The sequence below is a fragment of the Augochlora pura genome, chromosome 10 (genome assembly GCF_028453695.1).
Source record: "Augochlora pura isolate Apur16 chromosome 10, APUR_v2.2.1, whole genome shotgun sequence".
NCBI lineage: Eukaryota > Metazoa > Arthropoda > Insecta > Hymenoptera > Halictidae > Augochlora > Augochlora pura.
Window position 1 is genome coordinate 5396912 of NC_135781.1, and position 17520 is coordinate 5414431.

The 17520-nt window shown below is 39.7% G+C and overlaps 1 protein-coding gene across 1 annotated transcript in view; it reads left to right on the forward strand.

Annotated features, from left to right (window-relative positions):
• Positions 1 to 9030: 9030 nt before the first annotated feature.
• Positions 9031 to 17520, forward strand: part of LOC144476563 (uncharacterized) — a 131808-nt gene continuing 123318 nt past the window's right edge. Inside the window, exons 1-2 of the mRNA XM_078193661.1 lie at positions 9031 to 9067; positions 10309 to 10494. Of these exons, the coding sequence (XP_078049787.1) occupies positions 9031 to 9067; positions 10309 to 10494 (223 nt within the window). The remainder of the gene's footprint in view (positions 9068 to 10308; positions 10495 to 17520) is intronic.

Sequence of the window (17520 nt, forward strand, 5' to 3'; positions counted from 1 at the left end):
TTACGCCCGGGCGTCGGAGGGTTTATCATTTCGCGCGCAAGTAATTTCAAGTTATCGATCTATGCAAATTGCGGTCGTGTTAGTAAACTCTCGATGGTGCCGGCATAATCTTTACGTAACGTGTCTGTGAACGAACCTTCAGGAAACCGACTCACTTGCCGCCACTTAATCACATATTTCACGCGTACATATATTATACCGGCATTATCGTGTTTGCGGATTTGAAACGCTAACACGATTAGATCTTCATTACAGTAGAGCAGACTGGTATGCTGAGAAAGAAACCTGTGTCAAATAACGTTCTCTTTTTAAATTATAAATGAATATAATAGATGTTGATATAATAGAAATTATTGAAGACATTGAAATAATTTAATTAGTATTACTATATTAAATTATATATGAATTATATTTTAATGTAACAAGCATTTAAAATACAAGTTTATAATTTGAATTAATTTCAATTGAAAAATATAGTAACATATAAGCATATTATCTATATAATAGATATTACTATCCATAGTTAGAATATTGAATCAAATAGCTTAAAATTCAGCTTATCTAATAAATTAAAGCCTTCGCCCTCGAGGGTTGATTCCAAGGCACAATTGAAAATTGTTTCGTCGCGTTCCAAAATCATTCGCGAATCGTCAGAATTGTCAAAAGGCCGTTGAAAGCGTTGTATGCGTCGCAAGGACAGAATCCCATCTGCATAAAATGCGTCAATTATAAATCACAGAGAACGGAAACACTGTAGCACGGAGAAACTATTTCGGATTCACAGTTGAAACCTGTCCGACTGCAAAGGGTTGATATAGCATTCATCTGTGCGCGTAAAAATAACGTAAAAACAATTAATCGGTTCAGTGGCCCGCCGGACAACGGATAATGATAATCTTTCCCCAATTTTCGCAATTATCGTCGTTAGTTCGCCGACGGTTAACGCGGTCCACAAAATGACACGGTGCTGGCAAAGTTGAAAGCGATGAATCAAATACATAGGCGGGCGCGGGCGGGCGTCGGGCACCAGATAACTAATGCGCCGAGTGAAAACTGGAACACAAACGGCAAAGCAGCTTTGCGCGCGGGAGCATTAATGGCAGTCCGGGGAGACACATTATTTCAAAGTCTACATGACTTGGTGACGTTATCCGATTTGCTTTAATTCAGGCGTTGTTCTGGACGGATGGCCCTGCCGGCTGCGAGTCGATTGCGGACGCTCGCGGAAAAACGGCTTGACTGCGCGGGGACGCGCGAGACGTTGCTACAGAACATTAAATCTGACGTATTCCGTCAGAATAGTTTCACAGATTATACATATAATACGAGGCCGTGCCGCCCGGTATTGGATCTGTCCCCCCCCCCGTGAAATTAATAATGCTCCGCGCCAGCGATATCATTGTACAGGCTCTGTTCTCCCGCTTTCGTGTCACGAGCTTCCCCGTTTCTGTCAAAACTTTTCTCTCGAATTTTTCTCGTTTTCTAATTACCGCCGGCAATTAAACTGCGAAATCCCTCTTTCGCTCCCCCCCCTTTAATCATTTTAATAAGTTTGAAAGCAGTATATCGATGTTATTCAATTATTCGAATTTCTCTGCGAAATTACGTTTTTTAATTACTGTACTACGAGTTCTATCATTTTAATACTAATTACGAGGGAGTAGCTCTTATATTATATTACTTATAATTAAATTTATGATTAATAATTTATAATTTGAGGAGAACTATTAAAAAGCATAAATACTGTGTTAAGAACTGCAAGAATTTCGATGGTAAATATCGTGATGAGGCGATCATAAAATTGATCGGGCACTAGAATCGTCCAAATTTAATCCGTGCAGTGTGATTACATAAAGAAATGTCGTGCAGAAGTTGGCCAAGGATTTGGTCGCGATGGTGCGTAGGTCTCAAAACTGCAGCGCGATTTGTTCGCCAGTTCCTTCCTACGATCGTAAAATATTCCAACGGGAGAAATATACGAGACGGCCAGACCTCGCGTCGTCGTTAAAGCGGGACGGGGGTGGCAACAATTAATAATGCGTTACTCGCGCGGAACCAAGCCAAAGGTAGTCCGCGTATCGATCATGTCAACAGAAAAGGAGCGGAGGATTATATTTGTCGCTGCGGACTTTGTTTAATTGAAAATTGTCCGCAGCGTCGAACGCTTTCTTCATCTGCCGATTGCTGTTGTCACGCTCGCGAGACACGTCGATATGATTTTTAGGATTATCGAGATTGTAAGGATACATTTATATGGATTTTATTCAATGTTAGTACGGGCAAATATTAAAGTAAAAATCGGTAAAAATTTGAACTCGGCAAAACGGCGAGTTTCAATCGTTAAATAAATTATTAAATATACGATTGTTGAAATGGCAAAGATACATTGACGGAGAATTCGTTTGTTTCGCAAATTAGTTACTCGGGATAAATATTGCAATAACGATCGCTGGAAAATTGATAATCGTCGAAACGACGAGCTTAAAAATATTAAATTTACGATTATTGTGGCTGTAAAGATATATCGACGATGAATTCGTTTATTTCATAAATTAGTTACAAATACTGCAATGAAAATCGCCGAGAAATCCAATAAATTTAGCACGCTTCCAGCTGGTAAAGCGTCGAGATTATACTCTTCGAAGCGGTTTTCGAGAAGTGACTAATCGATGAAATTGTTCTCCCTTTTTCCCCAGACAAGTGCTGAAAGTTTTTATCTCATAGGGTACTTTAACAGAACTTCGGTAAACCCCGAAAAACTTCGATTTTTTTCCTGGTAGTTAGTATTATTATTCATATTTTCTTGTTTGAAGCGAAAAACGTAAAAGAGAATTTTTATTTAATTAAGTAAGGTGAAATTGTTTATAAGATGATTGTAAAAAAGATTGAAAAAAGACTTAGAAAGAGATTTAGATATTTTTGTCAAAAACCCATAAAAATACAGTTCAGTTATTATACTTTACATAACTTTGATATAATCTTGACAAAATAAGCTGGAATCGTTTGAGAAAATGCTATTAAAATGCCTATTTTCGAAATTTATCTGTAAAATTAGCGACGGTTGATGTTCGCCCGAATTGCCACCCTTAACGCGTCCATCACCGGTACGTCCGCACCCCCCCCCCCCCCCCCCCCCACACTAGGGAATGCAAAGCAATCTAGTGCCTTTTTAAAGTTGCTTTAATGCCCGGCGTTTAAATCCCGGGGAAAAACGACGGCTGTAAGTTCCGCCGGATTTGATGTAAAAAGGACGGACACACCTTTCGGAGGAGGGATCGCGGTGACATTAATTAGGAAGTCACTAGGCACCGTGCTGCATTAAGTAAATGCGGCCCAGTCCGCGCAGATTGCTACCATAAAAGGCTCGTGATCGTTTGTTTTCTCGCGGAAGTTTGCACACGATGTTTGGCCACGAGAATTTGCAGGGTGAACAAATTACGTTAAGCGCCGGAACGCCACCGGCGCGCGACGCCGCCGTCGCCGTTACCTTTTCTTCCGCGGCGGGCACTACTGGCTCTGTTAACCGCACGTTTTGATGATGTTGATTTTTGAACCGCAACAGCGGAATTCATTTTTTACCGCGGGGTCTCGAGGAAATACTGTTTGCTGACCATGCTTTTAATCTCCGCCTTCGAGGAAATAGTTTGCACGCGGCGAAATTACATTCAAATTGTGCATCGTTTAACCTTCGCTGGCCGCACTACGGTCCGTGCGTCGGTCCCGGCGAAACTTGTTTGCAAAACAAATCACTTCTCGCGGCTCTCCCGCCGCGTGCTTTGTTTACTTTCCGTGTGTTGTGAATGTAAGAAATAACGTGTCGAGGGTGATCATATTTCGGCTATTTACGGAGCACTGGAAGTAACCTTTCTTTTGGATTCGTTGATAAAAGTAGCAACAAGACATCTTTTTTATTTAATGTCGGGTTGTGGGGTCGCAGATGTTGGGTTACATTATACGATAGTTTTTTACATAAGTGATCTGTACTATTTACTAATCACTATGCACATCACTATTGGGCATTATTATTCTGATTATTCTGTACATTCTTTTTAAAATAAAATTCTTTTAATAATATAATAAAATTTGTAATTAACCATCCTAACATTTTAATTAATTTTAACTAATTAGTTGGCAAATGTCTGTAAACATTAAACTATTACCCTATAAAGTATTCTAAAATATAATTGTCTACATACTCGCTTGAGCGTGTTATAAAATGCGTAATGATTCTAATCCGGCGTTTCCACATCTTTCGAATTTAAACGCGCAAATGAACACGTAAAAGTACGTGCGCGTACGATGCGCTGAATGGTCAACACATCGCGTGAAGGTAGAGTGAGTCAACCGTAACACAAACCTATTTCTTGTCCGTGTTGCAGCATGATGCCAAGGGAGTGAAAAGCCTCTTGAAAAATATGCGGAGTTTCCTGTTTCATATTTTATTCCAAGTAGGTGCAGAGGAAGATAAATAGCGGCAGCTTAAACAAAAATGGCAGTCGTTTGTTACGTTTGTAAAACTGCTGCCCTGCTCGTTTCGCATCATATTCGTAAATTTGGTTCCGCTAGATCGACAATTCGGAGGGCTGTTTATCAGAATGGTTTACATTTATTAGTTTCAATAAATCAGGCATTTAATTAATAAATAACAATTTAAATAGAATTCTATAATTCATTTTATTCGCGATCGCGAATTTCAAGTTATACGATAAAGAATGAATTAATTTAACTCTTTAACAGCTTATCTTTTGCAATATATAACCTTGGCATAACCATGTTGAGATTTAAATAAGATCTTTTTCTTTCATCTTAATATTTCTTTGGGAGAGATAATTAAATTGTAAACATGGTTGAATAAGTTATAAACTGTCGGACCAATTAAAGGGAAGAATTTTTTCTCGCGCGGTAATAACTCGCGACTTATCGATCGTTAAATTTAATTGAGGCGCCATTTATTACCGACCCGAAAATATAACGATTAACGGATTGTTCAAATTAATAGACCGGAACGGGCAAAATCGAATCGTAAAGTCAAGCCGAAGCGAACGTAACGACTTTGCCAGATGTGCACGATGAAGTCCCAAATTTCGTGCACTCATCGCGCGAAGTGCAGCCGTTCGAATATTTTCACGGTTTGATACTATAACGGGATAGGCGACGTTTATATTCTCAGCAATTATTTCATAAATTTCTATTTGATTTGCATCCGTCGTAAAAGCGATTCGTCCCGGTAAAGAAATTCTCGGCGAGCTTCGGTTGAAGCCAGAAATATTAATCGGTACGACTTTCTTCCTATGGAAACTCATTATTATTTTACGCATGGTGAACTCCATAGACGACGGTGTGTACACGCAGTCACGTAATCCAAGAAAATCCACTGACGTGTTAAACAGCTTAGAGCCAATCAGGAGAGTGGCTTTCAAGCATAATTAGTTGTTTATTTGTATTATTTTTTTATGTCACTTGCATTTTATTTAATTGTCACTGTTACCCTCTAATTAAGAATTTTGATTCACTATGTTTCTATGAATTATTTGTTAGAGTCAATATAGAGTCGCTATTAATTATTACAATATCAATGCATTTCGTAGAGTTTGATTAAAATTAAAATGTTAGGTTGCATCGCATCGATTACTTTTTTCCTAATTAAATTAGGAAGATACGGTGAATATTCATGTTCACTGTCCACTAGATCACTTTCACCATAGTCGGTATTTAGAACAATTTTATTCCAAATTATTTATTCCTCCCGGTAATTTACTAAGTATTTTTACGATCAAATGCATATTACATTAATACATGTTTTATTTATGGCGAACCTCCTCGGGGTTCTAATCTACCATTCAACGTCAACTAAACTTGATATTGTTGGAGGCTCGAGCAGTTGTTTGTAAATAAACGGGGACACATCCCAGATGTTGTGCAGGCGTTCACCGTGTAAGAGACTAGTCTTCAACTTGTTATTCAACTAGACCCGAGACAGGTCACGTCGCCCCTAACCGCGAAATTCGTCCGCAGAGAAGCCTCCGGTACACCGATGCTCGCGGTAGAATGAAATTTAATTCCCGTCATGACACCTCCGCGACTAAGGGAGGCCTCGAACCCTAAATGAGCCCAACTAATTAGCTCACCGCCGCGGAATGTATTTGTGCGGCTTGCTGACGGGTTTGTTGTCCTACTGTTCGCTCCGCGAGACTTTTGCGCGGAGTCAACGTTTATATGGGGAAACACGGCATTTTTATAATTCGTCAAACACTCGAAGGGTGAACATTTTTCGCAAGTGTACGTAGGACTATTTATTAATTTATTTACGAAATACCATCAAGTAATTTTTCGAGGTTCTGTTCCTACACCTGCTAGTTTTTTTCTATAGACTTTAAAGAAATATAAATATTTCTCAATTAGTTACGAGTCTTTATTGAGTATAATATTTTTTAGCATATGTTGTACTGTGCACTGACATTTTTGATTCAAAATTTATAAATACAGGTATCAATGTAAATATAAAATAAAAACAGACACCGCTGTAATATAGATATAAATGTATTAATATAAAGATAAACACGACTATGATAATAATATAATAATGAAATATAAATAATAAAAAGAATAGAACAAAGGCAAGAAAGATGTCGTTATCGTCGCTTAAATCGCGTATAACCAAGGATAAACAGAACACATGAAAGTATCATTACGAGCGGCGGCCGACTTCGCAAGTTATTCCGGTTTAAAGTTGTTAGCGTCACGATGCTTTAAGGGTATTACGAAACTTTTCTGAGGCACTGTTTATGGACGCATGAAATGTTATGCTGTCGATAAGCTTTCGACTAAGTCCCGCGCTATCTATCCGCAGGCAACGCAAACAAACGGAGTCCGGTGCACAGAGCGGGACTTAATTAAGCCGGATTTAATTAATTTCAAATTTCATTGTATTTCCTTTGTTGTGCCGGAAACGAATGTTCCTCGGCTCCGCGATTCAAGTCGCCTCGCAAAATATTGAACGGAGCATCGAACAAACAGGTACGAATTATTTTACGAACCAATTTGCGTTAGGATATTGCTAAAAGTTTGCCGAACAAATCGGACGACCTATCGGATTACATAACAGAGAATAATCGATACGTGTCGCAATCTCCGACGCGCATTTTGAATGTTTAAAACTGTATCGTTGCGTCGCTGTCGTTCTGGATCTTTCTTATTGTATATATCGCGGTTTATTGAGAACGTCGTATATTTAATAAACGAGCAGATTGAAACGAATTCGTGTCGGTCTTTATCTCGATCGAATTAGCCGGGTTATATTCGTTTAATTAATCATCGATTGCTCTCATTTGTTGTTGCGGCGAGCTCGCCGCGGCCCAGGGCCGCAAGAATGAAGTTTCAACTAGTCGTTATCGACGGACATAAATTTCGTGCTTAACGCTTTCTCGAACCGGCTTTGGACCCGTCGGACCACTTATTTGATACATTATCGCTGCGCGGCCAGTTAATTACTTCGATTCGATTATCCGCGCTCGTGGCCGGTGCCCTGAAAATCGTCTCGGCCCGCTGTTGGCGCATTTATCAATTGAAACGGTAATTCGTGGCACCAATTAAGAAACCCCCGCCGAAGCGGCCGTGGAGGGGGGAACCCTCGCGCGTCGATTCGCGCATCGCAGATCTCGCGCGAGCTCGTAAATATCGCTGCTCGCGCGCAACGATACTCAAATTCGAATCCGTAAAGGTCGTCCGGCGATTCCGTAAATGGAATCCGCGAAATCGTGGCGGAACAAAGAACGAGACTGAAAACAATAAACGAGACTCTCGGTTGGCTCGTTTCTTTGCCGCGGACGTCTGCTGAGCTGCCACTTGCACCGAACTACACCAATGAAAACGGTTGACATTTATGAAACGTGTTTCTATGAATTTACGGGGGAATTAAGGAAATAGCATCGCCCCGCGCTCGCTGTTAACTTGTTGCGACTCGAAAATGGGAAGCCGGTAATGAGTTCTTTCGGCGTGCCATTTGCTTTTTTCACTCCGCCGCGAATTTAAACGCAATAGGAACGGTCGCGCGCCGCGGCTATGTAAACCGTGGCAACGCTGTACCGCGCGACGACGCTGCGGTTTCTTTTTCGCGAACGAAATCCGTTTGTATTCTCAACAATTTTCGCGACAAATTTCTACGCCGTTCAGCGAGCGAGATATTAGTCCTCGTAACGATGAGTACAACGTTTTCACGTTCACACGATAGCGTCGGTGTCGGTATGTATGTAACTGCGAACGTGTAGTGCGTTGCGTTAATTGATTCATACCAACAGTGTTGCATCACGTGTACAACACCGCAATTCGTGGTTTGAAATTCACAGAGTCGTAAATCGTACTTATGCTCGATCGCAGTTACGTAACGAGCTTTGTGAAATTAATGACCAACGTTGCCGAAAAGAACTACTAATTGGTATTCCCGTATTCATGCAACAACCGTGCAATTGTACCCGGTAGGAGATTTTTGTTCCCGGCGAACCTGCGCGGAAATAATTTACCGTTCACTCGTTCGTATATAAAGCAATCCGCTTGACAATTTTTGTCTCTATTGAGATAGATATAAGTATGACAATAGAGGTTTATTTGCAGAAATCGTTTAAAAAAATCTCTCGGAAGTGAATCGACCTTTTCGATTTTTACACTGTATAATGTAATAGTTGAGAACTTTTTATTAATATTTTAACGAGAACAGTTCCTTAAATACTAAATAACCAAATTCTTTAACTATTAAATAACTAAATGTTTAATTTAAAAATACTGAAAATAGACGTTTTTAAAAAATTATATTTATAGAATTCGATGAGCCAAGTTTATATAATCTGGTAAAGTTTGACAAGAGAAACATAGAAACGTCGTGAAAAATTATAATTGTAAAATTCTATTTTGCAAATTTTAACAAGAGAATTCTGTAAATGATTGGCACCCAGCCGGAGCTAAGATATTGTTGGCGATTCGAACATTGTTCCTTATACGGGGCAGAGACATAGCGCAATTGCGAGCTACATAAAAATGACGAATAGAGCCGTTCTAGCAGAAGACCGTCCCGGTAGGTGGTAGAACCGATGGGTCTTCGCTTATCACAAGAAAATCATCGCGTTCGTAGAATGAAGGTAGTTACGCGTGTCGCGATTTACGACTCGGAGACTCGTTACGGTCCTGGCAAGCATTCGTTGACGGTGGTCGGGGATGACCTCCCCGCGACTCTCGTAGGTCGTAACTTTGCGGGGATTCTTGTGGCGGATCGATTCGGAACTCTCGCGCTCGACCGCAGAAGGTGCCTTATAGTAATCGCGCGCGCGCGATACCTTGACTCGATGCCATTGAATTTATTGAAATTACAGGTGACCGAACCTGGTTGCGGCGTTTTCGCCCAAACATCGGTGTTGCGCGCTGTTCCCGTAGAACAATCTAGGATAATCCATTTGTACCTGAATTAACCCCTTGCCGTACCATTTTCTTTACAATTACTACGATTAGAATTTTTCCGATCCCACTAATTTCTTAAAAGAAGAAAGAATTTTATATCTATCGTGTGCTTACATCTACTCGAATGTTTAAATATCGATGGCGAGAGAATAATATTTTATTCCTACTTAAAAGAACGAATGAACATTCATACATAACAGTTTATTGTTGTAAATCACCATCGCGAGTCTGACTCGTTGAAGTACGGCAAGGGGTTAACGAATAAAAATGAATCAATTTTTACGAAATTACCAGTTTTGTAATTTTCACGTTCAAATAAAAAAAGCTGTGAAACTCGAGTTTATTTTTTCATCGTTCCGAGTAATAACGAAATTAAATCGGTGACCTAGTTCCTTTAATATTCTCCAAACAATTTGAAGTCTTTTAGTTTAGTATTAAAAACGTTATTGCGTTTTAAAAAGGTGTTCGAATGTTTGCTATCAGAAACTGTAGATACGGTTTTCGTTATGCAATTAATTAAAAAAATTATCAGTTTGAAAAGGTTGCAATCATTCTGGTTAGTTTTACAAGAAATTAATCTATGTAAAAAAAGCGAATATGAGAAGAATGAATTCGATTTGAAAGAATAAATATAGCGTGCAAAAGCTGTATCGAAAAATTGGAAGTGGTGTCTATTTTTCCTATCGACAGCACGATCTACGTATTGCTCTATACACGCGCTAATTTAAATACTGTGTCATAGAAAGACGTTCGCGTAGCAGAGCCTGACGGAACATTTTCGACAATTTTTCTAATTTCGCGATCTCTTTATCTCCGCGCAGCTTTTCCTATGATTAAAGGTCTCTCTTGTTCGACTTCCAGGAGTTCTCGGGAATTGTCCCCTGGTGCAGCCGCCCGAGTGGGGAGCGGTGAGGGAGAGGGTCCTTAAAGATGGCACTCTGCAGACCGTGTACTCGTGTGAACCAGGCCGTAGATTGAAGGGCCATAAAGTACTGACTTGCACTGCCGACGGCTGGAATCATCCCATCCCGAAATGCGTCCCCTATGGTAAGAGAACCTCCACCTTAATTTACACGCTCCGCGTCCCCGAGATTATAACACGGTGGGAACGTTACGACGGGGCCGGAACTTCTTTAAAAGTACTAACGAAGTTTCCCCGGTTTTTATGCTTTGCTTGACCCACGTCGGACGGATCGTCCACGCGAGTCAAATCATCTCGCCTCCGTTCCAGTTTTATACATTTCTGAATCGACTTCTTGACGATTCATGTTTCTCAAGTAGCTAATCCGTGCTGCTGGAATATTTTCTCATGTGCTGGATTGTTTGAAAGTATAATTGAAGTTGTATCGTAACTTACGGAGGGGTTAGTCTCACGTGTCTAATATGTGAACGATTATGATAAAAATAAATCTACGTAGAATAATTTAAATTTAATTTCATACGTAGAAGAATTTTATTTGTATAGACAAAATTTTGTCAATTTGTTACAGAACTTGTAACCTCGATTTTGTTGAATGTTTAATACTCTGTAGAGCGTAACTACCGTCAGGCGAACGGAAGCAAAATCAATTGAATCGCATTGGATGAATAGCTGTTTTAGCCAACGTTACGATAGCCGATTTCGATGTATTTATTTATCCGACCGCGGGGATACATCGTAAAATCCTGCTATTCTTTTTTACATTCTTTCGGACTCTGGGTTTTACGGCGGTATTTGCAACCGGCTATAAAAAATCCATACGCATTCGTCAAATTTTATATATCTTTTAACACTCCGGTGGACACGCGATGGTTTCGACTTCAATTGCGGACAGCGCCGAATGATATTGACATGCAAAAACGTTTGAAATATTCAAGAATAGCGACCGGTGTTACATAATCCGGGCAAACTAATCACAGAAATAGCTTGGACTTAAAATGTTAGTAATTCATTGTTGAATATATTATTAGATATTAAGTAGTATTACCAAATATTATATAATATTACTAAATAGGCAATACTGTTACCAAATATCAAATAGTATTACCGTATATTGAATAGTAAATAGTTATTTCAAATTATGTCGTAATATTACGACTATAGATTATTATTATAACCATTGAAAGGCAAAATTTTTCAAATGAAATTTTTTCATTTTTCCAATGAAAGGCGAAACGTATAAATTAACAAGGTACAATAGCACGAGTATTCTTTCAGTTGCCGAAGAAATCTTCACGTTTTCCTATAAACATATCCGGCAAATGTATTTAGGTTAATCAACTTCACGCTGAAAACTAGACTGCTCGAAGCTGCCGCTGAATACCGGGCATATCGCAAGTAGCGACCTACATAACAGAATGGATTCGTTTAATGTTCGCGGCGCGGAATTTTTGCGATCGTTCGAAAACGTTACACGCTCGCACGCGACTCCGATGACTCCCGTGCACCATCGGCGCGCGTCTACTCACGAATATCAACCACTCCGTGCGCATTTTAAGGACGCACACCGCCGCGTAAACGTACACGCGAGATGTGCACCGCGCATCGCGGTTCTGATTTCATTTCGGTTGCTTGAACCCACGGTTGGATTAAGCAGCTCCTCTGACACGCGAGGAATTTCCCCTTCTCGGCGAAACCGATCCCTTTCATGTAACCAAGCGGAATTCGTTGTCAGCCGCATCTGGCTGTTACTGGATCTTCGCGGGTTCCATAAATCTTGTCGCGATCAAGCACGCATTACGCCGCAATCATTTCCAATTACTGCCAATTATTTGCAATTATTTTCCAACGGTTTTTCGCATTATTTCGGCATTGTTCGCCATGATTTTGCTGACTCGCTCGTAGACTTCTCGTTGGTAGAATTTCTGGACACTTAACACTGAAACCACTCCGCCTTAACCCTTTGGCTACGGCAGACTTTGGCACGGCCGTAGTTTTTCGTTAGACATGCATTTCTGAGAAAGTATATTAAAATATTTAAAATATTTAATTCTATTACGTTAAACCAATATTACTTGAAGTAAACAATAATTTTAAGCTTTTCTTACGATATATAACATAAATATTACACAATATATAATTAATCAAATTTAATAATAAACGGGGGGGGGAAATTGATCTTGATGCCTATTGACGCCTACAGTAGTTAAAGGGTTAAACGCGACCGATGTGTAACGATTTATAAAAGAGACGTGTTCGAATTTATTTGAATTTAGAATAATCTATATTATATGCTTGAACGAAGAATTTTTTTTAATAGCAGAAATTGCAAAAGAATTTTGCGTTTAGAGTGGTGTGGTAAATCTAGTGTTAAATGCGACCGCGAAAAACACAGTGACACTATTAACACAGTTAATAGTATTTTAATATTATTTGTAATGTAATACTATTTGTATTATTTTAATACTATATAATTAATGCTATCTATAGTTTACTGTCGACGTATTAAAATCATTACCTCTAAGGAACACCGCGAAGCGGAACCCTAAATAAAATCATGAAAACAGTGCACCATTTTCGATTCGACAAATCCTTCTAATTTTACCTCGTTCACTCGGAAATGTTGTATTCTGCAATCCAAGCATCGGCGCTTGTAGCCCAGCATTCTGTAATAGTTTGAAGAGAATTTAGCTTTCTGCGGTGCGGATTCCCAGCAGAGTTTCTTAATCTGAGATTTGAGATTTTCACAGACTGGCGAGAGGGTCAGTTGGTCACTGGAACAATTCAGATCTCTGGCGAGTGACTGTTGATCCACGGTCGGAGAATTGTTTAGTAACAACAATAATCCTCCGCAACGTTGCATAATAATATCAAGTATATGCTACATTTTCAGATAATTATTCCTATTATAGAAATTCGTTGCTCTCACGAATGAAACGAACAACATTCGCGTAAAGTCGATGCTTACCTTTCCCATTGTTCCGCGCGCGAAGAACAATTTCAGCGCGCGCTTTTTTTATAGGACAAAGTTCATTTGTATTCGGTTATCGCGGCGGTCTTGTAATCGGTAAAATCGCGCGAAAGCTACGCAAATGTTTGGATTCATCGAACGGGAAAAAAGCAATGTTTCAACATTTTTCGCGGAACCACGCAGCAGAAACGGGGAAATCTTTTTCGCGGGCCGACACGGAATAGAGTGGGGGTGGGGAGGACGGTCAAATAGAAGGCAACAAATAATGTCGAAACGGGTAGACGAACGAATCGCCGCGTATTTGTGGACACCGTGTATTTGCGTAAGCTAAAGCAAACGTATGGAATCCGGTATAAGCATGTTGTTCGCGGTTTATCCCGGCGAATGTGATATTCAGCGGACCAATTCACTGTTCCCCAGCGTTTCGATCGAACCGTTTCCATTTTGATACGGGGAAGTACAGCGATTTGGATTAATAAGACACGGGCGCCTTATTCGAGACCCGTTTTACTTGAAATAATAACTTCCGATTAAGAACAGTTTTATTAAAAGTAGATCTTTTAGAAGATAAAATATGCATTCTTTGACAATCTAGGAAATGCAGGATTCCAATGAAATCGCATTTTTTCTGTAATTTTTTTAAATAAAACTGAAAGATGATTCCTCTATAAAATTTGAGTCCTCTATAATAGAAGAATGTAATTTCAGCGAATGAAAATTGCGCAAGGACAGTACCATGCCCCGTGTATTCCGCGAAACAGCAAAATTCGCAAGGATCACGTAAATCTGTTAAAACAAAACGGAGGGGATGTCGCCGTGTTTTACGTTCCAAGGAACTGCTGAGTAATTATGCAAATGAAGTGCGTCTTACTACTCGCGAGCCTGGCTTACTTACAGTCGGAGAACACTTTGCTGTTACAATTCAGAAAGCTGCCGACGATGTCGCGAATATTAAGCTAAGAAGTATGCGGAACGATGATGTTATAACATAATATGACGAACGTCTCTTTCGGCTGTGACAGCATCTCTTCATCATTTCCGACAGCTACTTTCGAGTCTCGAAATGAACTCTGACACTGATAGGATGCTATTTATTCGTAGAACACATTAGTACTAATATTAAAATTTTATAATAATAAATAATAATAAATAATAGTAGAATATTTAGTATACGCGTGGTTCGAGTGTAAAAAGTTCGTGCGCAGGTTTTCGTCAGAAATCTAATTAATTCTAGAATAATTAAATGTTTAGCGACCAACGTAAAAATGAATTCTCGTAAAAATGATTTCGACCGATGTCGCGGTAATTTTGACCGAAATGCTAGTCGAGTTCAAAAGGTAGCCCGCGTAAAAATATGATCTCTACGAAATTAGATCACGATTTCGTAACGAAAAGCCATGCACGCCGGCCTCTCCCCGCTCATTTCGCCTAACCCGAAAGTTTTGCATATAAAGCCAAATGGACACGGTTCCGGCGCTGCTTCAAGTTCTTCACCAAATTTGTTCGACTACCTACCCCCTTTTTTCGTCCAATTTGCTGATATAGAGTGTACTTTCTAGTACTCCCATTACCGAAAGTCACTTTACGTTCCTCTTTTTTTTTTGTTCCAAGCCGAAAACGACGGCGCGTTCAGTTCTCGTGCCGCTCTTGACGAGTTCATAGCGGAAGAGTTTCACGTTTGAAAAATTTCTGCAGTTTTATCTCGGTAGGGAACAAATTTCGCGTCAATTATAAATTCGCGACACTGTCGCCGCCCGTTCGGGGGGGCTTTTGTGTACGCGTTGCGCGAAGCGAATAGCAGATGGGACCAGAAAAACTTAGAAAATTGGTGCTTGCGTGAAACATCGCGCTCGATTATTATTTTTAATTGCGTTTGTCATTGTTTTCGACGCGGAAAGATATTTACTCGGTACGATGATTCGCTTGTCTCTTTTATGGACAGTATAAATTCCGACGAGCGTTAGGATTGCGCGAATACCTGTCGTTTGAATTTGGAATCACGTACTGTCCGTTGCTCAGACGTAGTCGGTCGTATCGGTAGAGGGGCGTGATCTCCGGAAACCCACTTCTATTGGTAAATGAGAACATTTGCAAGCTAATCGTCCCGAGTAGCAAGGGTTTCGGTCGCTCGCACCACCTATGATCACGTGTCCTTGCTCAGTGCTCGGCCCAATAATAATCAAAAGTCTGGAATCAAAACAAATTGGAGGAGACTAAAGGTGGAGCGAGCGACGAGCGAAGCACAGGCGTCTAATGTGCTCCTAGCCCAAAGTGGCGACCTACGGAGGCGAGCGAGACGCTGACGGGAGTCAAGAGGCGTTGTTTGTTTTTAATCGGCCGGAGTCGAGTGCCTCGTTTCCGGGAAATTCTGTGTTGCGTGCCCTCGGGGCTAATAGCAAGGGTCGTTCCTTCCAATAAGGGAAACGCGTTTACCCTGCTTCTGCGAGGGCGTTAACGTGGCTCGGTTGGCGGGAATCGATTCTACACACGGCGGACTTCTTCTGAGCAACGGACAGTACATATAAATTAATGGAATCTGTGTGCATTTATGGTACACTCGAGTTTGCCAATATATTCGTGTTTATTTGTATTTATATTTGTAATTTATATTTGTATTTATATTTGTATTTATATTTGTATTTATATTTGTAATTTATATTTGTATTTATATTTGTATTTATATTTGTATTTATATTTGTATTTATATTTGTATTTATATTTGTAATTTATATTTGTAATTTATATTTGTATTTATATTTGTATTTATATTTGTATTTATATTTGTAATATATATTTGTATTTATATTTATATTTATATCTGTATTTATATCTGTAATTTATATTCGTATTTGTAATTTATATTTGTACTTAAAGATATTTACACGTTTAGCTTGCAGATAAGTAATCAGTGCGATAAACAAAAATATATATAAATGCAATTAATACGTTATAAAGTTGAATAATGATTCTGTCTCTGAATGGAAACAGACTGGCCGTAGTGGACGCAGCGACGATTGACATAGTAGGTCCAGCGGCTGTAGAAAAGCGACATTGATTTACGGGCCAATATCCTTGAACAAGGGACTTCGTACAACGACCCGCGCGACCCATGCGAGGAAATGAAGTTACAGGCTCTGTAGACGTTGCACTATTTAGAACAACCCTCTAAATTAGCGAGTCGCTCTTTTTCTGTACCCTTATCCACCGATGGAATCATTTCGGTCTTCGTTGGTTGCCCGTACGGCGTCCATGTAAAATATGGATGCATGTTGAACTTCGAATTGAACTCGTGCTTTGCGTTTTTCTCACAGTAGGTTGACGTTTTTGCAGGTGAAAGAAGAAAAGAGTACTGGAGAGCGAAAGAGAAAAATGTATTTCACTGTTCTGAGTTGTTATTTAAATAACTGTATTTCAATTGTATTGTATTTTGATTATATTGTATTTTAATTATATTGTATTTAAATTATACTATATTTTAATTATATTGTATTTCAATTATACTATATTTCAATCATATTGCATTTCAATTTTATTTTATTCCAATTGCGCTGTTATTCAATTACTTTGTTAGTCTGTAATTTATCTTTTAATATTCTCTAATTAACTGAAAAGTTTGAATCGTGAGATTTAAATATAAATTAATTCACTTACGTAATTGAATTAATCTAACTCTATGATCAGATTACCGATTCGACAATTTTCATTCCCCAATAATTGCAATCACGAAAATCATTGAATAAATCTTTCTATTGCGTCGTAGCAATCGAAAAATTGCAAGAAATCCAAGTCGATTTTTATAAAGGGAACCCGCCCTCGGTCACATTTAGCGTTCGGTTCCTGCCGTGGGCGGCAACGACGGGCGTCGGAAATAGAATGTAATTAAAAGCGTATAACCGGGGAGTTTTTTGCGCGGCGGTATCAAGCGGGGCTGTAAATGAAACGCGGGGAGATCTATTACGATGTTATCGTTCCGCGTGACAGAAGCATCGTCGCAGCGGGAATCTCTTGCCGACGTCCCGGCGTGTACGGAATTTCACGCAGGAGCTTCTACCCGCCTGTGTTTCTCCGCGGTGGCGGCTGCCGCACGAACAACACGAGCCGTTTAAGTTGTTCGCCGACGTTACACGTCCTGTCAAACCGAAACGGAACGGAACGGTTCGACGGGCCGGTTGGAAGTTAATGG